Source organism: Oryzias melastigma, linkage group LG7, assembly GCF_002922805.2.
Source record: "Oryzias melastigma strain HK-1 linkage group LG7, ASM292280v2, whole genome shotgun sequence".
Classification (NCBI taxonomy): domain Eukaryota; kingdom Metazoa; phylum Chordata; class Actinopteri; order Beloniformes; family Adrianichthyidae; genus Oryzias; species Oryzias melastigma.
The window spans coordinates 4,210,918-4,237,663 of NC_050518.1; the positions used below are offsets into that span (position 1 = coordinate 4,210,918).

General features: G+C 40.1%; 1 protein-coding gene across 8 annotated transcripts in view; it reads right to left on the reverse strand.

Annotated features, from left to right (window-relative positions):
- Window positions 1-26,746, reverse strand: part of prdm16 (PR domain containing 16) — a 181,756-nt gene that overhangs the window by 80,728 nt on the left and 74,282 nt on the right. For 7 of the 8 annotated variants that reach the window (XM_024293213.2, XM_024293220.2, XM_024293214.2 and 4 more), the window contains exon 3: window positions 2,882-2,932. In XM_024293213.2, coding sequence (XP_024148981.1) covers window positions 2,882-2,932 — 51 coding nt within the window. The remainder of the gene's footprint in view (window positions 1-2,881; window positions 2,933-26,746) is intronic. The other variant, XM_024293212.2, reaches the window with a different exon arrangement.

Below are 26,746 nucleotides of genomic sequence, written 5' to 3' on the forward strand. Positions count from 1 at the left end.
GAAGGACAGCCAAGGAGATGGAAATTTAGAAAGTGGTGATTAACATTAATTTGATTATGCAATACTTGAAGAGTTGCTTCTTAAAGGTATTTTAAGGAGGAATGTATATTGTTTCCACTGACTGGTCCGGTACGGTCCAGTCCGGTATTTGGAGCATTTCCATTGTAAAATGGACCCATTAAACAGTACCTCTTGGGGGCTGCTGTCGGTTGTAGGTCCATTGAAAAGTGGAACAGAACAGTTGGGGCGAAGCTGCTGTAGCCACCCATTGATTGGGAGAAAGTGATGACAACATTACAAAGAACCAATATTGTGGTCACGTAAGCTAATGTTTCCAACGTTTGTAAGCATTCGGGTTACTTTCAACGAACAGCAAGGCCCAGTCTGTGGTGAAAGTGCAAACATTCCTTGCCATTTTTGATGACGGTGTGATACAGGGTGAGCTGGCGGTCTACACTACGCATGTGCCGTATAAAACAAGCCGCTCAGTGGAAGCTAGGGTTAACTGAGTGGAAATGCTTGCCAGAATTAACTGGACCGTACTATAACACTCCTTACCGTACAGTACCAGACTGCTCAGTGGAAACTAGGCTTATATGTTTATGGACATCCCATCTTCTTGTTGATGGCTAGCTGTGAGTAAGGCAGATTTGCTCCAGATTGATATAAAAGAGGTAGGTAGGTGGTTTTAAGGACTGTAAATAAAGATACTTAAAAAATATTATTAACACAAAGACATGTCCCTCTATAGAAGTGTGAAGCTGTTGAAACACCCATAAACACAACTCTGTTTCTCCTGTTAAAAAAAAGCCCAAAAACAAGTTGGAACTTTTAACCCCAAGGTAACACAAACTAACCTTTAAGAAAAGGGTTTGTTTATACACAAACTACATCCTAATTAACATTCTGCCTTAATCAAGCGTAGCAGCTAAAATGACAAGGAGTTAGGGAGGGAAGCTCATGAGTTCATATACCCTGTCTAGTGTTTGACTTTTTGCTTATGAATGAGTCATGTCAGAAGGAATTGCTCATGCATAATTTCATTCATATTCATAACAGGCATGTGGTCTGCCAGTGCCGACCAAAGCCCACCGCAGCTCACACTCTGCATAATCAGGTTGCAGCCCGTGTGTTTTTACGTGTGTGTGAATGTTTAGATTTTATGTTGCAGAGAGCGACCGTTACAGTATGCCTGCCTTCCGTCATCCATGTGAGCTCAAATGTGTAGAGTACAACTTCATGGCTCTGCTTTGTGTGTTTGGAGGAAAATGAAATGCTCTTGTAAGTATGCAGAAGTGTGTGTGTGTTTGTGCGGGTTGCAGAATGTGTGTTTCAAGTTGAAGGTGGTTAGGTAGTTTATAAAAACCAAGTAGGTTTTTCCACATTGTACGAACATGTGGGGAACTAAGAACAGCCCAAACCACCTGCGGTCAGCACTTAAATAAGCTCATTGACTAATGTAAAATTTAAGTTCAGCCAGACAGTCAGCAATTTATTCTGGCTTCTTAGAGAAAGAGCAACAACATGACCCTTGACCTGACATGGAAAGGTCAAAATGTTGTTTTTCCAAAGCCAGACTGGTCATAACTGTTTAATAGCAAAAGCAAACCTGTAGTTTATGCTCTAAAATCTAATCTGAATCTATTAACTCGGTATCTGCATGGATTAAATGGTTCACACTTCCAATAAAATGATACCCCCTAGTCTTTGGACGATTGTGGCCAGTTCATTATGATGATAACAAACAGCATAGAAGTGTTTTTTCCTACAACAGACTGCTTTGTCACTCCAAAAACGTATTTCAACCTTGCTGTCATTGACAGCCGTGCTCGCCTTGCTTCAGAAATTCCCAGAAAGAGTGTCCCCTTGGCAGCAACCATTGTTCTTTCATGGGCCATTAGATGGACGTGAACTGCATTGCCCCCTTTGTCTTGACCCAGTGACACTGGCCGTAAAAACAAACTGCCCAGCCTCTTCAATAAATTTATCACCTCATAAAGTGGTCAGTAACTGGTCAATGAGACGTGTCGGACACAGCGTGTGTGAGAGGGAAGAGCGGGGTTCCTAACTTATGGATCAATGTTTTTTTGACCCTTTGTGATAAGGCTTATTAGTTACTGAAACACTCAGCTGAACTGAGTAGGAAAAGTCATTCGTTCATTAAAACTTAGTGAAACTATATTTTGCTGCCAGTGTAGAAATCTTTGGAAACTATTAGAAAAATTAGCTGGGGTGTCAAACTCAATCGGACACCGCGGCCAAAATCCAAATCACACCTTAGATCGCAGGCTGTGTCCCCCAAACCTTGGGACACAGCCGGTACCGGTATCCAAACCCTAGCCTGCTCTGTGTCTGGTACCGTGTCTGGAACCAATACTGGTCTGCGTCCAGTACCGACTGTCCGGTACCGGGTTAAGGCTAGGGTTAGGATACCGGTGCGATCCACGTAACGGTACCGGTTTGCAAAAGAGGAATTGGGGACACCCAAAATGTAAATTTTTGACACAGAAGGGTCCTTAACCATACGTTAATATGTGACGGCTTAGAAATGAGAATGTGCTGCAATATGTGACAAGCCCAAGATAACATCTGGATGTTAAAATCAAAGATTTAAAATGATCTGGCTGGCCAGATATAATCACCCAGAAGGCCAGATTTGGCCCCCAGGTCTTGACTTTGACACGTGATCAACAGTTTATCAATGGAATTATTACTACTGACACTTCATAGGGTTGAATGGTTTAAAATTATGTTTTTGGAAAAAAAATATAGCTTCTTCTTACTGAGGGAAGTGTTGAAATTATGCAAATACTAAATATGACATGAACCACATAGACACTTAAAGAAATGACTTAAAGTTATGAAGATATAAACAACTTACTTTTTTGATGCAGTTGTCAGTGGAGTCATCTTCATGGTCATTCATCATCTGCTGGGAAAAAAAAATCAAACCCAAAATTAATCATTACATGTGCATTTTAAAATGTTTTGAGACAACAAATGCATCCTAGTACCAAAAAAAATGACGACTGCAAAATAACATTTTCATTGAAACAAAATATTTTTATTGATTCATTTCAGCACCACAAAAGCTCTCTACTGTGACAACCACAACTTCATCACAGCACTATGGGGTGTTCACAGCTCATCACACACAAACCCTCTGGGCCACAAATAAGACCAGAGGGATGTCATAATGGCCCAAGAGGTCACAAAAACATAACCAAAAGCAAACACAACACTCCACACACTCGGATGAATGAATGCTCCACATGTGACGTTAATTCTACACTCTGGTTTGGTGGATATTTCACTGAGAATGCACATGTCTGTGTCAGCAAGTGTGTGCGTAATTAAGCCTTCAAGCTGTATTTTCTGGGGGCAGATGGGTGGTAGAATGCTCCCAGTGTCCTCCAAAGGAAATGAAGGAAGTGGGGGTATGACGAAGAGATGAGGCTGCCCTGCTGCTGTGGGAAGGTACTTTACACAGAATGGCAACCACAAGTCTAACTTTATCTGCTTGTCTCCTTCTGTCACTCTCTGAAGGCCATTCAGGATCAAAGAAGAGACACAGGCTCTTTTCAGAACATTTTCAGACGGCTTCAGTTTAAGTGAAATTATGCTCATAAAATTTCCTCAGACACACCAGCTCTCTGAGGCTTCCTCTTGCTCTGCCTTATCCCTCCGGTCTTTACAGTAGAAGTGTTGTTAGGTGACAGGACTGGTGGCCTTTATGTTAGAGCCCACATATTAAGCCTGCCATTTCCTTACCTGTGTGGCCCACTTACTGGGAAAGAGACATTTATCTGTTTTGGAATCTCTCGTATAAACTGTGGAGTCATTCTCCGAATTTTGGCATACAATAACTTCTTCTATGCGCTTATGAATTGTGTGGCTGGTCTTTAGAGTGGGCACACTCAGATTTAGCTCTTGATAAGGTGTTTATACGCATGTCCATCCAGCAAGCACACTTAAACAGTTATTTAAAGTTGTGCACACAAGTACTGGCTCTTTTTTTCACTTAACCATGGACCAGATGGCCAACAGGCCAACGGATGTCCCATACTTTATGATTTCCCATACTAAGCTGTTAAGAGATATGTGTCTGAGACTCACCAAATGGTTGTAATTTTACCACAGGTCCTCACAACTTTGTTACTCATGGTACTTTGCAAGCGGGTGAGCCCACCCTCACATCAATGACTGTGACTGTAAATGTCAAAAAAGTTATTAACCCTTGTGCTATCCTATGTATACATTCTTTTTCAAAGTCTTCACTGGTGTCCGTGGCAGACATAAAATCTTGTCCACCTTTGTCATGGGAGGGATCATATATTGATATAAGGGTAGGGTCATTTGGACCCCATAGGAGAGCATGAGGGCTAAACTCTGCAGTGTCTAAGATGTTTATTTTCACTTCAATTAATGAATCAGTGTTGTAGTGGACACTATGATAAAGCAGTAGTAAAATGATTGAAACACAAGGAAAATATTTAAATCTGACTGAGCATTGCACCACATATAAAGTACTCTGTTTTTTGTGGAAAAAAAAACATTTGACATAAAATAACAAGATCAAAGCACAAAAAAATATTGAATAGGTATTTGTTTCCTAAGTGACCGTGGCATAAGCGGGATAATTAACAGACTTTATGGAAACAGGCTTCCGCGTCGTCCACTAATTTCCGATAATGCACTCTTTGTCAGGCATTATCCATTACTAATTCAAACAGATTCTGAAGCAGAGACAAGCAGCATTGGACTCATTAAATGTTACAGTAGTGAGAGGTGCTTATGATAAATGTGAATCATCTGATTCTGTTGTGGAGAAAAGCAGCTTTGCACCTTTGAGTTGGATATCAGTGCAAAGCTATTTTTATCTGCATCAGTCTGTGAAAGGATAAGATGAAACTCGTATATCACGTAAACTGTCAAAGATTAAGTTGTGAACAGGACTAATGTGTAGTTTATTTACCTTTAAATTATTGTTTTCAATGTTGTATTCTTTTTTGTATAATCTATTTTAAAATATATTTTCTTTCAGTCTGTGCAGCATTATCCAAATAGCTTGGTCACTCTCCAAGGAAGGAACAGCTAAGAAAAAAAAAAAAAAAAAAAGAAAAATGTTTCTGTTAAAAAAAAAAAAATCACAAACTGTCAGCTCTGTAAGTAATAGATGCACTTTATAGATTTTAATATGAGTTTACCATTGACTGTACAGTGGAGAGAGCAATTGTAACAGAGGGTTTTGGGGTGGGCTCCCATTTCTTATAATGCATCAAACCAGCTGCAACAGTTTACAAAACCAACAGCTTGGCTGGGTCATCTAAAATGCTACCAGGCGCTCAACAACTGTGGGACAATTTTTGGACTTCCCCCGTTGCTCTGCTCAGCTACATGCCAAGTGTAAATATGTGTGTGTATCAAATTGTGCAAGAGTAACCTAAAACCTTCGAAGACATGCTAGCAGACATGAGTGGTTTTACTGATGCCTTAATGTGTTTCAGCTTTAAGTGGGGGGCCGGACTGTGTGGGCACTGTTTTGTCCAAACCTCAGTTTAGCGTTGAAAAACACTGAGCTCATTTACAGGAATACACTAATCATAAAGCGTCAAGCTTTTTTTTATGTCAACATATTTGAAATTTATGCCGTAAAACTAAAAAGTTTCAAAAAGGGATTCATATGTTCAAAGTTCAACAGAAATGTATTATGGGTTAACGTGATTTGTTACTAACAGGGGAATTTGAACTTGATGACAGTAACTTTAACTCAAATGTAGGCTGAAATGCCCTTTGATCTCTGATTTGCAGTAAGAAATGACATACAGAAACGATACCAGACGAGTGCAAATGTGGAATATTCGCACCTCACACTAACACCTCAGCAAACAAATAAATAAGCCATTAATTAGGGAAGGAAAATGGGATTTGCCACTGAATGACGGAGCAGTGATTTATTGCACGTGTCACCATCCCCTCAAAGTGACTTTTCCTCTGGGCTGGTGAGACAGATGCAAACACAGACTCGTTTCTGTTGAGTGAGATACATTTTCCACTATACTGTACAGGGAGGTAAAAATGTCCAGTTGTTCTGTATCTAGCTTTCTAAACGCTGACATGTCAATATGTCTTATGGAAAGGAGAAAATACAGAAGTGAGGGTAATTAGACGGCAGGCAAATGTGTATCTAGGCACCCAAACTTTTCCTTCTCTGTCCCTCATGAGCTCAAACATAAACAAATCCACTTGATGAAAATGCAGCCACCTGCAGAATCCTTCCACCAAGAGCTGTCCAGACCCTCATTTGGAATAACTGCATATTTGTCTATGCAAGACTGTGTGTGTGTATGTATCTCATCATGTCTGGGGAGTGTTCTTTCACCCCTGGCTGGAAGGCAAGCAAAAAGCCTATTAGTGTTTCATAGCACAGCTTTTGTTGTTGGATAGAGTCAGGGTTTTTTCAACGCCAATTGAGCACCATTTCAACTGACGTGCCATGATGACCAAGTGGACAAAAGAAAACAGATCATGGGGAGACACTCTGTAAGAACCGCCCTGATGTTTTCACAAGATCTGTCTTAGTCTGAGACACATGACAGAGCAGAATCAGTCTGTGTTTATTCCCAGACTCATTTGATATGAAAAAACAACAGAAATGCCACAAGAGTGGTCTTTACTTAGGGCCCTTAAACATGTGGTGGTTTTTCTCAGTCTTTAAAAGAATGAACCAAACAGCAATATTTTAGTAACACAGTTCACCAATAAGAAATCTGAACAACCACAGAAGTGGACAAGAACTTCCTAATCATCATCCAGCAGTGAGAAGAAGAAGAAGAAGAGGGCCCCAGTTGGAAGTTTGAACCATAGGAAAATGTTAGCATGCTCTTGCCAAAAACAATTCTGCTTAACTCTGGATAATCTGAGGCAATACAGCAACATGGCCCAATAGATGTCTGCAGATGTCACAAAACCACAAGTTTCCAAAAAGAACCAGCAGCACACAAACCTCAGAGCTTTTTGAATCAGAGCCCTGACTGACAACCCATTGGCTGCAAGAGCCACACCAAGAAAGCCACAAATTGAAAGTTTTGCTACGCATTTATTGGGAACTTTTGCAGCTTCTTGGAACGCTGACAAAACTTCATTGTGGTGGCAAGGCCCTGGATGGGTGATTGATCTTTTTGACATAAAGATGGGAGAGGAAGCGGCCTTTCACTGTGGGCCGTGTTGAATAATAAACTTAAGAGAAAGTGTATTTCTGTCAAAAACTAAAAAAATAAAAATAAATTGTGCAAAAAAAGGCTTTGATTCTCATTACTGAATTCTTTAAAAAATAGAAAAAAAACATTAAGTCAAACATGATCTAAACAAATGGATCTGACTCCTTTGACTTGAAGATATTGGCAAACAGACCAGAACACTTTCCAGTGACTGAAACACCACCACTGCCCCCATAAAAGGAAGAAAAATAACAAATGAGTCTCCTTTTTTTCTTTTGCAGTCCTTTGCTATTACTATAAATCCCTGATAACAAAGCTTTTACACTTTCTTGCCAGAGAGTGCCTGAGAAAAGATATAACCTCATCCAGTCTGTTTTTCAGCATAAAGTCAGATAATTCCAACCTACATGTCCAAGATTTTTCTCTGGAATAAAATAAGGCAAACTGTGGATTTCCAACCTTCATGACAAATTACCAAAACAATTAAAAATATTTCTTAAAAGTATGTTATTAGAAGATTGTATGTAAAAATTAAAAATAAGAGCAAGAAAACGGGGTGAAAATACCATAATCAGTTAAAAAAAAAAGAAAGAAAAAAAGGCCCAAATCTTCAAGAAAACTGTAATATATACTCTCTTGCAGCTCATTATTATTAATAATTATTTCTTTTATTTCATAATGCCTTTCAGTACCCTTAAGAATAAAATGCAACTTAGAATCACAATTTAAAGCAATAAACACAGAAAATAAAAAAATAAAAATGATTGTCTTTACCCATCATACATTTTCTTTCTTGGAGTTCTTACTATGCACTATTGCACTGCTGAAAGTGAAAGAAGTTCTACAAAATTGCATTGTCTAAAAATCACACAACATGTTGACTGGTTACCTCTTAAAGCACCAAAATCAAAATGCAAACTTGAAGGAGACAACGCTTTTGACCAAACTTTTGCTGCAGCCCCAAACTTTGAAACATTCTTCCACTGCATGCAAGACAGTCTTCCTCACAACCCGTTTATAAGTCTTCATGAAAATCCACCTTTTTAACTTGGCTTTCAATACACAGTAAGATGACATTATTTTATTCCACCACATTGCAAATTATTCTCTTATATTGATTATGCAACGTCTGTGTCTTATTTAACAATCAAACACGTTTTATGAACCTGAAATGATTCTATGAACATCTTAATAGATTGTAAGTATTGCTTTTTTAGTCTTCTGTCTTTCTGTTTACCTAACTGTAGCTCTTCAGGTCTGCACAGACAATTTAAGTGCTCTATAAATAAAGTTGGTATGGCATGTTTTATTTTCTTGAAATCTCATACATGTTTTAAAGCAAACTCGGATGCCCAAGCCTATATCATGATGGGTAAGGGTGTGACCAGTGACGGCACTGAGACACAGCTTTCTCCGCAAAGGATAGATTTAGAAGGCAAATACGCCGATGCATTGTGTGCACCTACAAAGTCATGGCCACCTGTCAAACAGAATTGTTTAATATTTACAGAATAAGCCTTGACCCTGTGTGTCTTTTGAATCTTTGTATGATATATGAAGAAAATACCATAGTGAAACCTCTTGGCACAGTTTATATTGACCCCTGACAGACTTGTCTAGTCAATTGAGTGTTCTTCTGGATCTTGCGTAGACGTGAATTCTTTGTGCCAAATATTGCACAATTTGTAACACTACAAACTGAATTTTACACAAAGTCACCAAACAAACCATCGGAAAAGGAGATCAGTTTCACAAGAAGAGATTTAGAAATAGTGCAATAGGAAGTGGCGGAGGAGGGGTGAGCAGAACACTACAAATATATTAAAAAGGTCACTTTTCAAAGGAGCCTTATAAGATCATAAATCACATGACGTCCCTCACCCTTTTAAGGCTGTTGATTCTGAACTTGATATTGACAAAACCATAGGGATAAATTACCTGCTTGGCCACTGCTTTATTGATAGGACATTTGAGCAGATGATCAGTAATAATCATAAGTGAATAAGGTTGTGCCAATAGATCATTTTTTTTGAAGGTGCTGTTGCAGCCGCATGGTTGAGACCCAATAAATAACCCTACTTTTGGACTAAGAGGATTGCCTACACAGCACAGGCATCTGCTGAAGCATGCCCTTAAGAAATTGATATATCACATCTTGCCTCTTCATTTTAATAAACATTGCAGTTTATTGACATGTGGCAGTGGAAGAATAAATAATATAGCTTTATTTCTAATGATATCCCATTCTTTCTATGACACATTTGCCTCTAGCAACAAGGAAGTTATAGGTGGAAAATTTAAGGTCTTGACTGGGAATATGGATCTGATCAAAGGTCATGCCACATCTATTATTACTGTTTTTCATTCTTTTTCCATGCAAGATGTCTAAGCAACCACTGCTTATATTAATCTTGACATTTATGCATTTCATACAGCTGTACTTTCCCTGTCAGATAAGCAATATCATATGTTTCACATCTTAAATGTGTTCATTTAGAAACATACAAGACTGGATAGTTTTGCTCTGTTCTGTTAAAGTGAATGCCCTTTTCAAACCATAAATTGTCCTCAAGTCACACCGATCATCTTTTGATCTATTGAAAAAGTGTTTCCAATGGTCTTTTACTAAAAATTATGGCTTTTTTCTGCAAATCAAAAAACCTGTGTGAAAACCTGTGAAATTTCCCTCCAAGTTGCAGCCTGGACTGTTGGCAGGGACTAAACTTTTCCTTTTTTCCCCATGATCCCTTTGCTTACACTGTCTCCTGCTAGCTTACAGCCCCTCCAACCACAAGCTAACATTACCGGTGCAACAAAACTGGCGAGCAATATCTTAGCTATCCATCTGCACAGTTGTGTGCCATATGCCAGCTGAGACATGGAAAACAAAGATGGACACGGATCTATTTGTCTGCAAGTGGATGCATCAGGATGGAGCAAAAGAGGGAGCTTGTGGTCAACCGATTGTAGAAGCAGCATCATATCATCAGTATTTTTTTTAGTATGCTCCTGATTCACTGTGATTGGAATAAATAAATACTAATAAAGCAGTTTTAATCTTAATTTCCTTAATATCTAAATGCCCTCCATCATGAGAACAATGCCTTAAGAGCATGTTAAAAACACTGTTTTCATTGAAGTAGGTCTTTAAGGACACAGAGAAACCAATCACTGAGATATTTTTATGTGAAGACTGATGCTGGGGATATATCTTGAACAAAGTTTGCATGTCTTAAACAAATACTTTGCAATTCAGTGTCTTCGTTAGCTTGAAGAACAGCTCAGAACATCAAGAGGACAGTTTGGAGACAGCTGTAACAGACTAAAAGACAGTGGATGAGGACAACTGAGATCTCATTTCGTTTGGATAAAGGAAATTTATTTGAAAAAGAGTGTGTATTTTTTTTTAAATGCTTTTTGATTGCTTCAATAATATCTGTACATGTTTTGTGCGTTATTTGGGCTGACATCCCTTGGAAAATCTACACTCTGCCTTCCCTGCATTTTTTGAATCACTAAGAGTCACTTACTCATATTTAGTCATTTATAATAAATAGAAAGAGTCTGGGCACTGGACCAACATTAAAGTGAAAGTCCTTAATGACTTGGAGGCCACATAAATGTGGGCTAGTGGCTGGGACAAGTAGGAGCTTTGAGGGTATATCCTGAAGTCAGTCTGTACATAATATGATTAAGAGAACGCCCAAGTTCTCGCCAGCATGCTCACTTGTTTTCTATGACCCAGTTCTTTATATTCAGGATTATGTGGGTCTGCTGAAGCTACTCCCAGCCATCACTGGCCAAAGGTGGGATACACCCTGGATAGGTCACCAGTCTGTCAGAAGACTATATATAGCCAAATAACTCCACACTCTCAAACCCTCCCGAGACCAATTTAGAACCACTAACTAATGCGACAAGTATTTTTTGGACTGTGGGAGGAAACTGGAGCACCCGAGGAAAAACAAACTCAAGGGAACCCCAAATAGAAAGACCCTCGCCGGATTTTAACCAAGTCCCTGCTATGAGAGCATACTGCTAATCACCACAACAGTGTGTAGCTTCGCTCCCTACATGTTAATATTTCTTCATCGAATTCAAAAAACAAAATTAAACTACAAATATATTTGTGCATATATAGGTATAAATGAGAAAAAATCACAATCACGAGCAAAAGTAGCACTTAAGATCAAAGATCAAACAATTCCCGATGGTCCTAGGTCCTTTATACACACCAGTATCGGTGTGTTCAGGTTCCGTAGGCTGTCTTCAGACTTTCAATGGTCTTTTTGTACCATTTGGCCACTGTGTTTGCAGAGGAACACGGAGCTTAGATGTTAGGTCAGTTGCAGGACAGAACTGTAGTGAATAGTGTAACATGTACAGTATAAGAAAAGAGTATCCAGATCCTTGTGTTCGCAGCTATTCATTGACAAACAGGTTGTGTGTGCATTTCATTACTTTTAATAGACATTTCATCAAACAGGTTTCTGAACTCAAAACTGTGTTCTCCATCGCTTTAACAGGGAGACAATCTTTCTTTCATAGAAACAGATGCACTGTGGGAATGGGAAGAGTGTCCATTCTTTATTAAATTGACTCAGCAGTCTACAATGCTACACGCACGAATTGTAAAAAACTCTTTCCAAAGACAATTCAAATGTACTAACAGCTCACATACGGAATGAAAATACCAAAAATAATAATGGCAGCTTAATTGTCCTGATGGCTTCCATTAGCATGCATATTATTTTAAGTATGATGTAGAGATACAGCACAAAAAGCATTTGTGTATAACAAATGGACTGTGCAAAGTGTGCCGTTTATCCCTGTGATTTCTTTTGGTGGCCCATCAGATTATTTACATGGTGGAAAAATAAAGACTACAGCAGTTAGACCAGCTGCTACTGCCAAAAGATACTGTCTGAAGATACCGTATGAACTACAAATGGTTTACTGTTGGAGTACAACATTTTGCACTGGTCTCAAACCTGATTGCCAAATAAAAGTAATCAGACTTAAATCAAAATGACTGCTCGTTTCAGATCCTGTTTACCCACCAACAATGAAATCCATGCAAAGTTAAAAAAAAATGTTCAGTATTAAATCTATTATTGTTCTTCCTCACTACAGCAAGTGAATAATCAACAGTACAGCTAACAAATCAGAAAAAAACTATTGTATTTTTTGACAGATTTAATACCTAAATAGCATTGTACTAGTTTCTTAGAAGGCCAAAAGTGCTTTACATGCCAATCCACACACACACACACACGCTGATGACTACTGCCGTCAACTTATAACCACCAGGAGCTATGTGGGGTTCAGTGTTTTGCCCAAGGACACTAGACATGAGCAGGCAGAGAAGGAACCTGCTATCTTCCAATCAGAAGTCAACTGTTCTATCTCTGCACCTTTACCATCAAACCTCAAATGACTCAAACTTGAAGAACCTTGAAATCATCCGTTTTTATTACTGTATGTACATGAATACTATATTGCACATTTAACAACCATTTCTTATCAATTTCTTTTTTTTTTGTGCTGTATATCAACTTGGTCAGCTGTGCTCTGTTTTCCTTCTGTTCTACCATACTCATATGCGCTTACTCTTACGAGATAGCAGCATTTATCTTCTCAAGAGCTGTCTCCAAGTCCACAGGATCAACCCATCGCCTCCACAATAAATGTCAAGCTCCTATGATTTATATGGCTAATGAAATTGATTATGGCCGCAGTGTCACGGAACATTGTAATGGCGGGATTTGCTACTGCTTTGTTTTCCCTTCTGTCCTAAGTGTGTTTTCCTGGGCTGAAAGCAGCAGGATGTGGGGAAAAATTGCTTCTCCACCCTTGCTTAAAAATGAAACAGTAACATCTCTGGAGTCTTTGTGGATTGGCCTTGAGGACTCTTTGAAAAGATATACAATTAAACTAAGATAATGTAGCAGTCCCACTCCCTTGTACAAAGGCCACTGCCTAATGTCTCTGCTACTAGTTGCCATCTGCTGATGAGCTGAGGTGTCGCTGACTTTGATCAGAGATGGGTTACACTTCAAAAGAAGATGTTGCCAAATCAGTCCTGACTGGAAAAAAAAATACGCTGCAAATAGTGGACTTTGAGGTGCAAGATACTGCCAAGCTTTTTAACATCTGATAAATGCCATCTCAAAGTTCAGCAGCTAACTTGCTAAAATACAAGTAAATCTGTATCAGTATCATCATAGTTTTGAGCAATATATTACAAGTACAGGAAACTGGTAAATCCACGTAGTCAAAGGTAAAACCAAAATTTATCATAGAACATTTCCATTTCCATTAAGCTGGCGTTTAGGATCATACAACAGTTTATTAGTTATGTCATATAAGCTGAATGTTCTTTACAACCTTATTAATATGAAGCGCTGACTGTCTCTGTCACTGAGATTGATGTTTCCCGTCTTATCAGGAGCTTCTGTTATCAGCAGGAACCTTCGACAACGAATACCAGGTCCCATTTGCACACCTCCTACTTAAGACTCATCAGACCTCACAGGATTTTATCTCTGACATAATCAGCTGTTAACATCCCTTATCATTATTATCTTTATTTGTGTCAGAGATACCTGTTTTAATTTTTTGATACGTAGCTATCACCTTCATAATGGCTGCTAGAGCAACAAAGGCATGATACGAACAGATAGGATGCACTCTACTGGCCTATGAACCCATGTTTATAGCTGTCTGTCTGTCTGGCCTGTCTGTGAGATGATGACAGATTACTTTATTGGGGGAGCTGCGTGGTCCCAACTTGGGGCAGGGACTTTCCATTAGTCATCTAACGAGAGCAATCAGCAAAGAAAATGTTTGCAAATGCTCCATCGACCGTTTTTTTTTTTTGTTGTTTTTATGTCTGCAAACCCAGAGTGTGTGTCATTCTTTACTAGCAGCTTGATATATTTTAAAAACAACATTTAAAAATGGCAAACAGCATGTTTGGATTCACTTGGTATATTCTCACATTAGCTTAGGTAAAGAGTTATTCGACAAAAAAGGAGGGAGAGCACTGTGAGCTTAGTGAGAGGAAACATCCAGTATCTGTCCTTAGGCTGAAGGACAGAGCACAGTGCTCGCTTTATTCAGCATCTCAACCTCATCGTTAAGGAGCGATGACACACTCCTCCAGGCTCATATTAATCTTTAACTGTGTGATTTCTAAAATAACAGCAGTGTTTTCCCAAAGGCAACTGTGGAAAAAAGGTTTTTTTAGTCCTACTAAACCTCTACATTATTTTTTCCTTATTTAACAGTGTTAACATAAAAAGAAATAGGGATTTTTTTTCTTCTTATTGGTAAAAAAATTCACAACAGGAGTGCAATGATTGGCACAAAAGTTGGAGAAAGTCACCAAATTATAAAAGGCCTTCTCCTCACCTGCTGACTTCAACAGTGGCAACTCTAGTAGGTATTCTGCGCCGCGCATTTCTGTTGTTAACAGCGTTATCACTGAACTGCCCTGGACAAGATAAAGACTGCTCGCTGATGGATTCTAAGTGACTGAGCGGCTCTCTGCAGACGAACAGACTCAGTCAGCCTCTGGATACTGACATAGCGGAGATAAGAACAGAAACATCAACATTTTATTTTAAGAAATGTTTTTTTAAATAGCAGTCTGGGATGGGGAGAGTATGGAAACCATGAGAGTGCCACTAATATTGCTTTTTTTGGGAGATAGCTTTGGAAGATACACAGGAATCCCCATTTTGTCTCAGTCAGGGCATTTGACCTTTACCCAGCATGATTGGACTGCCAATTTCTGGCTTTCCCAGCAGGCTAAGCAGGGTCATTTCTTATAGAGACATAAGACCCAGCGTGCAGATTAAAACAGGCAGCCGGCTCTTTCTACACACCCAGATTCCCCCAAAAATCTTTCTCATTTTCTTTATCTACTACTTCTGAATAATACATCTCTTTTTTTTTACTGAGTATATAAAGTGATGCGAGTTTGCTCTTTTAAGCCTTTTTGGAGGCTGTTAAACTGTCAGGTAGGCTTATCCATTTTAGCTTTCAGTAACTTCCATGTGCATTTCATTTCTCATCTTTTCACTCCTTCCTCTGTCTCCCTTCTGCTAAGTGCCTCGCAAAGTATCCAGAGGATCAAGCCAAGGCTAATACGTATCTGTAATGTGTTCGTCTCAGGCAGACCCCTGAGGAGCGGAGCTGTGCTCTGGCCTGCGCCGCAGACAAAGTGAGTGTTGTGTGGAGGAGCTGGCTGGCTGTCCACTCTGAGAAGAGTCAATCTGGGGCTTCTGGGAAGCAGCTGTCTGTCTCGCTGCGCTTGAGCCTCCTATAGACTCCACTTCAGAAACTTGAAGTATTTTTCCTTCATTTGTTCAAATCTTTAAAACTTGATTTTAAATGCATAATACAATTTTTGTAGTTGTTCACTCTAAAACGAAGATCTTTTTTATTTTTTTTTACTTTTTTTCTTTTTTGTGACCAAAGCCAAATTGCATGCCTGTATAGGAGGAGAGTATTTCTTTCCTAGTGCTGGCAGCGAGTAGACATCAGGCGTCCGCTGGCTTAACTGATCCATTCTTCTTAGTGGCTCATTTAAAATCAAAATGTTTGGAGGGGCAGAAAAAATCTGTTAAGGACAACAACTTCCTTCATGGTGAAAAATCTGATTACACAGACGTATTAAGTAGATTTTATCTTTTTTTTTTGTTTTTTTTGGAAAAAGAATCTTTAGATGAGATGAAAAAAAGGAGGGAGAGCACTGGTGAGCTTGATGAAAATGTCTTAACTACTGAACTAGCAGACTCTAGATTTGAGGCAAATACGTATCAATCTATAACAACCCAAACAAAACCGCTTACAAAACATTAATTATGAAGCCTCAATTTACATAATTCAGATTAAAATATGAAATAAAAAATGCCACCAACACTAATTGACTAATTAATCACAGGACCTTGTTGGTAAATGTTCTTCACTGCTTGATCAGTTTCAGCAAAATGAAAGCATTTGCATAAAGTTCAGGCTTGAAGCTACAGAGACCCCCAGAAAACACCAGAAAATTAATGAATCAATGACAGCATCAATAAAATAAAAGTCCACAATACACAGTAAATAAGAATATTGTGCGAAAAATGGAATTCATTTAACGACCCACTCCATTGAAAATTGTATATTTTGGTGTTTTAAAAATTTTCTTTGAGGAGGTAAATAAAGAAAATAAAGATTAAAACTGCATTTCTTAGTATTTCTTCATTCAGATCATTATGAATCAGTAGAAAATAAATAAATAAATAAATAAAACTATTTGAAAAAGGTTGTAGTTTTAACATAAAATCTACAATCTGCAGGCCACAAGCTCCCCGCTCGGCTTCATTCTAATGTATCACTTGCAGACAAATAGATCCATGTTGATATTGCTTGGCAATCTTGTTGCATGGCTGATGTTAGCTTGGAGTTTTGAGGGGTTGTAAGCTAGCAGTAGAGAGTGTAACCAAAGGAATGATGGGAAACGAAGGAAGGCTTTCGCTTCCCATCAGTCTCACCCACAATTAAGAGGCACATTTGTGATGAACTTCTGTCGCTCTGCAGAAACAATGTTCTAGAAAACCACAGTTTTTGATTTGGGCTAAAAACGGCATAATCAAATTTAAAAGATCCCTCTGAACGCTTTTACAATACATCAAAGGATGATCGGAGTGCGACTTTAACAGAATTTAGGAAGGTAGTTTGACTGTTTATTTGTCTGTTGACAGTTGTGTAGGTGTTCTTGGATTCTGGCCCTTGTACGGTTATAAAACCACTTCTTGTTGTTGGGGGTAATTCAGGGGTGCTGGGAAAAATCCAGCGCATTCACTGCAAATGAAATCCTGATTAGCCATAGAGACAGGGCACCCTAACTGATGAGTCTAGAGACAATTTCCCAAATCGTCTCCACTTCACTGAGACTTCCACAATGCTAAAGACCCACTGCTTTCTCATCTGTGAATAGCCCAGTTTTAGTCTTGGTCATGAAACCTAAATACTATGAATCGAGTTTTGTCTCTTTCATCTTCATGGGCAGAAGTGGGTTTTTGCCTCATTTCCTTCTCTGTTCAGAATGAATAAATGCAACAAGCTTCTGATCCCTGCTTTTCAGCCTGTGACTGTTTATTTATCCATTTCAACTACATCCAAGTGAACAAAAGCCATGCAGAATGGCCACTGACAGCCATGTCGAATATCTCTTTCTGCCAAATCTGTCTGTTTTCTCTCACTGCTGTCACTTGATGTCTTTATGCAAGGCTGAAAGTTCACCACCATGAAAAGGGTGGGGTGTGAGTTGAGTGAGTGACCCCCACAGGAGGACAGCATTATTAGTTAAAAAAAAAAAAAGTGAGAGCCAGGGATGGATGAACCCAAGGGCGGGAGAAAAGTAAAAGGAGGAGAGGGGTCACCCCTGCCGGGTCCCAGGCATCTCGGTTGGCAGTCCCATCTTGGCTTCAGACGTCTTTTGTCAAAGAGGGGAAAAGAGGGTCTCTTCTTCACTTGGGCATGGAACAATAGAGGTTTTGTCAGTCTGGGAGGGGGTGTCACTCTGGGACTATGAAGGGATACTGAATGAGGAATAAAGCCATGGACCCATCTTCACAAGGGGTGAGGTGGCGGCAATAGGCAGCCCATTGGGACTGGACAGATGTTGAAACGAGGATGATTTATTAGCTTTAGTGTCCTTGGTGGCATTTGGCCACCATCCCAGATTTAGGAATAAGAGGGAGAATGAGTGAGAGACATAGAGAAGAAAGGGGAGAAGGGGGTCATATATAGGAGACATCTTAATACTCTTTTGGGGTACGAGGCGCTTCTTGCTCTACAACCGTCATGGTAGTTTTGCCCAATTCTTTCAAAGATAAATAACTTGGTTGGGAGTCATCTGCATCACTGAGCTGGACCTTGTCATCCAGAATTACCATTTCGCACTAATACCACCTCCTCCCCAGCAAACAAACACTCTGACTGTGAGAGCTGCTGTTGCTGCACCACCACAATCCCTCCCCGGCTTACGTAAGACAACAAATTACTAAATTAACATTCCCAACAACTTTCACTCTCCATTCACAGTTCTGGGCAGACATTCTCTCCAAACTTGCCAGAAAACAAGAGTAAAGCAAGCTCCATGGGTGCATTAGGCCTCTGTGCACGTTATTGTGTTTGTGTGTGTCAGATACAAAAAGTGAGAAGTCTTTTTTTCTGTGTATGGTGGGCAGCTGCTGACACCTGCCCTCTTCTGCAGTCACATTGTTTCTTCCTGCGTATAAAAAGCCATTAACGTTGTTCTGCGTGGTGGCATGTGAGCTCTTATAACCTAAATGTGAATGGGTTTCTGGTTCCAAATCTACCTAACCAACACTTTACTCTTACTATATCCATGTCTTTTTTCCAAGCCTATCACACATACTTCTTTCAGAGTCACAACATCTTATTTTATGTATTTCTCTGAGGGTGTATTCAGACTGGAAATGTCTGTTGCTCCAGACATAATCTGCTTAATTTGGTCCAAATCAATTTGTGAACGTTGTGTTTGGTCTGTATTCAGACTGTGGTCTTACTGACATTTCTGCTTCGAACCAAAGCTTGTAAGCCAAACCATGTGACTATAGATCTCTTCAGTCATTGGCCAGAAATTACGAGGGCGGGCAAAGCAATGAGAGAAAGAGTAATAGAAGTCCTACGCTTTGCAATCCTCATTGGGATAGTTAACTTATTTAAACTTTATATTCACTGACCAATTTTGAACGTCTGTACCAAGTTCAGGTACAACACTTTTTACTTGCTACTTTGGTGGAGCGGCAGAATCTTGCAAGGCAGTTACTGATGAGACGACAGCTATGAAAGTACACCAAGTGTTTGTGACAAAGATTGTCAGAAAAACAGTGAAAGAATCAATGTATATCATGTTAATAGTTTTTTTTTTTAATGATCAAGTTTAAACGAGTTCCTGCATCTCATTGTTGCTTCATTTCTCTGTTTGCATCCTATAATGCCCGACTAAGGTGGCTGTTTTGGTCCAGTTGTTCCGCTTCAAGCCTGGAGCCTATTTAGACTGAGAAAACTCAAGCGAGCCAGAACTCAGTCCAATCGGAACTGAATCGAGATTACTTCAAAAGATGGGTCAGTTCCTGGTCTCACACCAGAGTTCGCTTGGGTGTATTCAGACTAAAAAAAATGTTTCGGATTATTAGGGGAAACGAACTCTGGTTTACTTTAAGCAAACCAAATGTGTCCAGTCTGAATACACCCTCAGACTCCTTTCGTCTTTCTTTCTAAAGACATTTAATCTCACCACTTGTTTGTCAAACTTTTTTTTTTTTTTTTTTCCCAGCCCTCAACTGACAAATCGTAGGAGGGTTATTTAGTACTCAAGGAAAGTTTGGACAGCTTTCATCATGGGGATCCTGGGGGAAGATTGATTGGCAAAGTAATTTACCGCTCAGTGTCTGCTATGAACTCCTTGGTCCCTGCCTCTTTCGGTGGCCTTTTCCCTGATATTCCTCCATCCGTTATTTCCTTTTCGAACACATACATATCTGCTGCCTGGAGGTATAGGCATCATATGTGTTTATGGCAAGGTCTTCAAGCAAGGTTGAGAGGCTGAAGTAATGATAAGTCCCAACAAAAATACAAAAAAGGTTCTCTTTGGGATTAGAATCCAATTGACTGTACTGGTGCAATAATCTGATTATGTTCTGTTTGTCTAAAAATGTGTCTGTGGTTCCTCAGAGAGTAAAGTCGGTTTTCTGGAGGTCTGAGGGCAGCGCCTTTTGACATGAATAAGTGACAAAGCCATCTATCATCTTCGGGGAAGGCTATCAATGGGATGGTGAGCAAATGAAAAAGCTGTTTAGTTGAGTTTCCATCTCCTGCTCTTGTCTGTCGTTCTTACCACAACCGACTGCTGACTTCAGACTTACAATTGCTGCTCGTCCTTACAGCCCCCCCCCCTCCTCCCCAATGGGCCCCCGGAAACTTTTGTTCCGTTCATTAGTACAACATACATGCAGATGCTCCGCATAGAAGGGACTGGAGAGATTTCTAAGCACATGCCCCCTGAAATGGCTGCTGATTTAGAGGCAGTCTAGTTTTTTGTAAACAGACAGCACGCAAATGAGTGCATCCTCAAAGTGGCCCCCTTATTCAGTGTAAATATTAGCAGTAAGATATTTAAATAATATATTAGTGACAGGATAAAATATTGAATAAAATAATATTTTGTGTTTTTGTTGCTTTTTAGATATAAATTACAGAAAATGGCAATAACAGAACAAAAAATCCAAGGGATGCACACAATACTAGAATAATTATAAATGTAATTATTTAAGAGTTTAAAAAAAACCTAATGGGATGTCTATTTGTACATGCACAAAAACCTATCTAAGTACAAAAATGGATCGATGTCTACAAGCTGTTGAAGTCAAACAGTAGATAACCATCGTGCATGTCTTGTGAGCTGATCAATCTAGAAACTGGGAAGATGTATATGAGGACAAAGGCAGGCATACATGTCCTTTCACCACCCATGATGGCCTCGTCCAAACTTTTCTGTGTCTCCCATGAATTATGTAAACGCCTGTGGCATCCTTTTTATGGCATCCTTTTTTTCTCCAGCTTGACGAATGTAGAAGAAGTGAGGAAGAATACAAAGAAATGAGGAAAAAAAAGCCCCCTCGTTTCTTTTTCACCCCTTTCTTCCCTTTGCTCAATAACCTTTCATGTTGGCAAAGTGCGTTTCGGCTGTGGTACATGTGAAAGGAGGATGGTGGCCGCTGATTTGGGGGAAGGGGAGGGTCACTGTGACATATGCAAGGAACTGACGGAGGCAGACAGAGAAAGAATGCTGGCCTTGTTGTTGGGCAGCTTGACATTGATTAATGAGAGAGAGTGACATACAGAGAGAGGAGCAAAACTCAGAAGAGAAGGGTGGCATTGGTATAGTAGCCTAATCTAACAGGGGGACTCTCATTGGGATGACAGACTCCGGAAGGCCCACAGGCTGCACTGTTAATCAGGAAGAGTAGAGGCAGTGTAGCCTGTGTTCATATCAATATGAAAAATAAATGCTTAGATGACCCTCTGATTTCACACTACACTTCATTAAAAGCGTAATGTATACACAGACAGAAAAAAAAACAAAACACTTTTAGTATTTTATATCAAAGTTGATATCAGTCAACAACTATTTTTGTAGGTTTAAAACGTTTAAAATGGAAAATATCAAAACATTATATACTACAGACCTACTCCAAAAAAAAATGGGTTTTTGGTCCTTTCTGATGATGATGAACAATAATAAGAAAACTTACCCTTAAAATGCCTTTTCTGAGTATTTCTTTAATGAAATTGTTGTGAATTGGGAATAGATGAAAATATTCTATTTGAAAAAGAGCATTTTTTACATAGAAAATAAGCCACAAGCTCTCCGCTCTGCTCTATTCTGATGCATCCTATTATAGATGAATAGATCCAAGTTCATCTTTATTTTCATCTGAGCTAGCATCTGGCTTAAGACTGTATGACTGGATAGCTCCAACATTGCTCCCCATTTTTGTTGCACCGGTAATGTTAGCTTGGGGTTATGAGGGGCTGTAAGCTAGTGGGAGAGCATGTAAACAAAGGGATGATGGGAAATGAGCGTAGGCTCACTCCGCCTACCACTCAGGCAAATTTGCAGAGACTATTTAATAGAAAATGAAACAGATTTTTTCATTTTGCCAAAACACGACATAATAATAATTAAAAGACCACTGGGAACGCTTTTAAAAGGCTCACAAGATGGACTTTAAGATGAGCTGTGTGATGGACTGTCATTGATAGCCACTTTTAATACTTGTTCAATTTGAAACATGAGGCTAGCTCTGAGCCTATGACAAATTTACATAGCGATACAAAGCATTGCTCAAATAAAGTTTTCAACTTCCTATTAAAAAATCTGAATATTCAAGAGAGTATAGCACAAGTTTCTTTTTTTTATTTTTACTTTTTCTGATTCATTCATATCTTTTCCATCCTTGCAACCCCAAGTTAACTCCCTTTTTATTTGGATGTCTACACTGACTGAGAACTGTTGACCTTTTCCACACCGGGATCTACTCCAAGCTGCCTCCGTCTCTAGCAAAGAGGGATTTCAAAGCCTCTCCTGGATGTCCCAGGACTCTTTGTGTCCACCCCCATCTATAGGTAAGCACAGTGTGGAGCCCCCTCCTCAGCAGCAGCCTCTTCAAAACTCTGCACAATAGTCAGATTTCCTCCCAATTTGCTCGCAGATAATAGGAGGCTCAGGAACTCCTTTCAGTAGCTTTGAATGGTAGGTCTAATTCAAACTTAATCTTTGCGTTTGACAGGCCTAACCTCAGCTGTAGCTGGGCTCACTCTGGGGCTTCTGACTTTGGCTGCTGTTGAGGGGCTTAGCCTCTAGCACATTTCTGCCTCTTCTGAAGATTATTTAAACCTACTTTTTTAAAAATGGTTAAAATAACATTCAAATTGTGCATTATTTCACACATTCACATTTTTTCCAGTCTGAGAGCCTCTTCAATGATAACCATTTTTCTTTGAATGGTTGCCTCGTTTCTCTATTTCAAGATGAGATATGAATGAGATAAATCTTTTTTTTGTTGTTTTTATAGACTTATAGAGCTCACTTCACTGACCATTTGTTCTACTTGACCTGCCTGCAGCTCTATGTGCCCCAATTATGCAAGCACACAAACTCAATTTGCATTTTTTGTGCTTCTTTTCCCCCCTCCGACACTCTTGAGGTCAGTTCTAATCAACCACCCCTTGGTAGTACACACTGCACACACACCATTCTCACACCAGAGCTTCTTAAAGACACCCACCTTCCTGGTCCAAGGACTGCTATTAAAGCAATCAGTAGCTTTCTAAGGCAGGTCAAGAGCAAGGTACTCACATGGGAATTCTGATTTGAATTATGCAAAAGGGAGGACAGCACAGAAGAAAATAAAAAGAGCGAGGAAGACCGCAAAGAACAGAACCCAACCCACTGTTGTTGGAGGGGACATTTTACAAAGGAAACTGTATGGGCGGCGCATAGGTGGGCAAGTGACTTCTGATGAGACAAAAGAGACTGATACATAAAGGAATTTAAAAGATTAGACTCAAGTCCAAAACCCTGACCATGGGACCTGATGGAAGCATTAGAAAAGGTGGTGAAGACTGAGATGGAGGGACCACACACAGCTCTGTGAATGTGTGTGCCCTTGTGTGTTGGTGTGTGTGAAGATACATCTGTGAGATCAGCTTTCCCTGTGGTCCATTCAGTTACTAGTGGCTCAAAATACCGAGACAAGAGACGCAAGAAGAGGAAGAGCTATCATGAAATACAACTGGAACTTGTCCGTGTGTAGAGGGGACATAACAAGAAACAATAACTGTAGAGATGACAAACAGATTCTGTTCTTCAATATGCCCTGTTCTGAATGCTTATTGGCTCACGCCTGAAAAAAAAAGACATGGTTTAACCAAATATTATGATTCCTCAAAAGAAAAAAAAATGTCTGCATTTGTGTTGAATATTAATGTGAATATTTTTTTTTCTCTAAATGAAAAAAAGATCAAACTTTGTACTTAAATTTTGAAGAAGTTTGTAGAAGTAGAGCTAACTTGTAGAATATATGCAGATAATTATAGTGGTGTCTGTATAAGTCATTGTATTCATGTCATTTTGTGTGCATAGCTGTGTCCTCTGACCAAGCCTACCCTGCAGAGAATATAATAACGGCCCTGTCGTCTTCAGGTTAAAGGCTCACTGCTGGGTCTTCTGGCACTAATGTTGTGCCAAACTATAGGGGTCACATCAGCCTCGGCTACTTCAGCATGCATTACAGAAGAAAAAACTCCTTTCCCCATTAAAAGCCACCAGCAGGCTATGTGGGCCTACCTGTGATGGCATAAATGAGTCACTTAATGATAGCTGTACTGCAGGGAAGGAGTGCTCAGACAAAGAAAAACTGATTGGATACTGATTTATTGCGAGGGTCAGGAGAAAATGAGTCAGTGTATCATATTGGGAGCCTATCCCCGCTGACAGTGGGCGAGAGGCGGGGTGCAGCCTGGACAGGTCGCCTGTCAATTACACACAGGCAGAAAAATATTCACACTCAAATTCCCACCTACGCCTTTCTGGAGTCACCAATTAACACAACATGCATGACCATGAACTGTTAGGAAGCCAGCGATTTGCTACAAGTCTTATTTGCATGTAGGTTGGTTTGATTCTAAATTTCTACCAAAAAAAAAGACAGAAAAACAAAACCACCTGTGGATTATTTTAATATTACAGAAACTCCCCTAATCCACCTTTCAGGTATTGTGCTTATCCAGTGGAGCAGGAACAAGGTCCACACTCTTGTGGAGGACAGAATTCGACACTTATATTCCCTTGGCTGCATCGGCAAGGTCAAGTGCACACAAAATAGGTTCAGAGCCTCCTTGGAGTGTGGAGCCATATGGCTTGTAAGCAGCATGATTAATGACAAATCTCTGCTGATATTAGGGTTAATTTACTGTGCAACTCGCCTCGTAAATGTGGAGTTTCTTGTTCTTTGCACCTCCGTGGTTGACAGTCAACAGTTCAAGATTTTTTTACATATTTGACACTCCTGTTTCAGTAATTACATGAATGCTTAAGACTTTTTTCAAGAAAAAAACTCAAATTTCAATAAAATATTTAAAATAACTTGCAGGTTAAATGTTGTTGGTAAAGCTTTTGGGTCATCTCCCCTTTTAGGGTAAAATTTGCTGTAAATATTAGCGAAAACTGTCTCAGTTGGTGTTGATGCTGTATACCTAAAGGATGTGGGAAGAAAGGGTGAGTTTATTCTAGCAGTGAAGATGAGAGGAGGGTAAGTGAGCCATGTGGAGGAAGCCAGAGGGTGAGTGGTGATCTGAAAAATGATAGCCTGCTACCGTCCGTGACCTCCCTGTCAGGACCACTCTGTTACCTGGACAAGATGGGAGGTATTAAGTGGCCCGCTGTCCCGCTAGGTTGAGTTGCTGATCCGTTAGCCAAAGCGGAAAGCCAACCCGGACTCCCATCTTCACTTCAGTGAGAGCATTTGTTTTGATTTTTGTCCTCGCTTTCTCACAGACAAACTTGAGATGGCCAATTTATCAGAGAGAGAGTAAGGGGAAATAGGGCGCCTTGCCACTTGAACACTAGAAGTTTAAGCCCGCGATGGTTCGCTAACTCTCTGCCAATGTCTTCTGTAATGTAACGCTGCCACACAAAATAATGGAGGGCTTTGCGTACATAAATGCATTAATGATGGATGAACAAATGAAATGTCAAAATACAATCATCGTTTAAGCAAATGGGAGTTGGAATCTTTGCGCCGTCTTGCCTTTTCGTTTATTGATTACCAGCAGAATGCAAGATCAAGTTGAGAGTTGGAAACACCACTTCACCTCTGATCCTTATTTTGTCTTATGACAGGTTTACATAGAGGAGTCAATAACCTGTGCCAGTGCCCACCCACATTTTCAGCTTTCTGGACAGCCCAAGAACTGGTGAGAGAACAGGAGGAACAATTTGCTCATTCTCAACCAAGACATGTGGGCTCTGGGTGGAAAAAAAAAAAGACACCCAATATCCAAAATCCCTCTCTCGGGGCCATCATGTGAAGAATTCCCCTTCTTCTCCTCCTTCAATACCCTCCCTCCCCCTTTTCCTCTTCTCTTCTGTTCTTTTTTAATCAAGCCGTCTGGGGTTGTCAGGTCTTTTGAGACGAGGACTCCCAGCCATGTGAAAAGTTAATCCCCTGTGGGCCTTCTTCTCCGTGGCGCTCATCTCCCTGGGAACACTGGTGGTGGCTTGCAGGCAGGTGGCAGTTGGAGAGGGGAAGTGTAAAAGAAGAAGCACGGATGGAGGGACATGGAGAGGGATGCACACTTGGCCACCCTTGACCAACGGATCAGGAGGGAAAAGGTAGAGGTTCTGTAGCCTGAACACCAAAGTCCACCTGCATCCATAGTCCTGCCACTATACCCACATCAATTCCTCAACTAATGCTGCAGAAAACATGCAACACCCACCCAGACTCCATGACTTCCAGCTTCTCTGATGGTCTTCTCTGCCTGACTGACAGAAGGCTGGACTTGGAAGCAGAGAGGATTTGCAGTTTCAAGAGCAAGTTGAGTGGCTTTTGAAGGATGACAGTGGTTCAGTACAGAGAGGGTACTTTTTGCTGCATTGTGCCCCAAACCACTCCACCCCAGCATTGACCCCCATCCCCCATACCACTTGGCTTCAGCTATTCTACTCTAGTAGTCTCACTGTGGGTCACAGCAAAATCCCAACAGACGATTCTTGGGCCTCCAGTCCAAGAATGGAGGGCATGATAGCTAACAATGGAGGGGTTCAGTTCACTGCTGATGAAGGTGGAGAGCCTTCAAGGGAGCACAGACACGAACTTACTTTAGCATTGATAAAGTAGGAACACAAAGATGATGCACATACAGTGTGGTTAGTACAC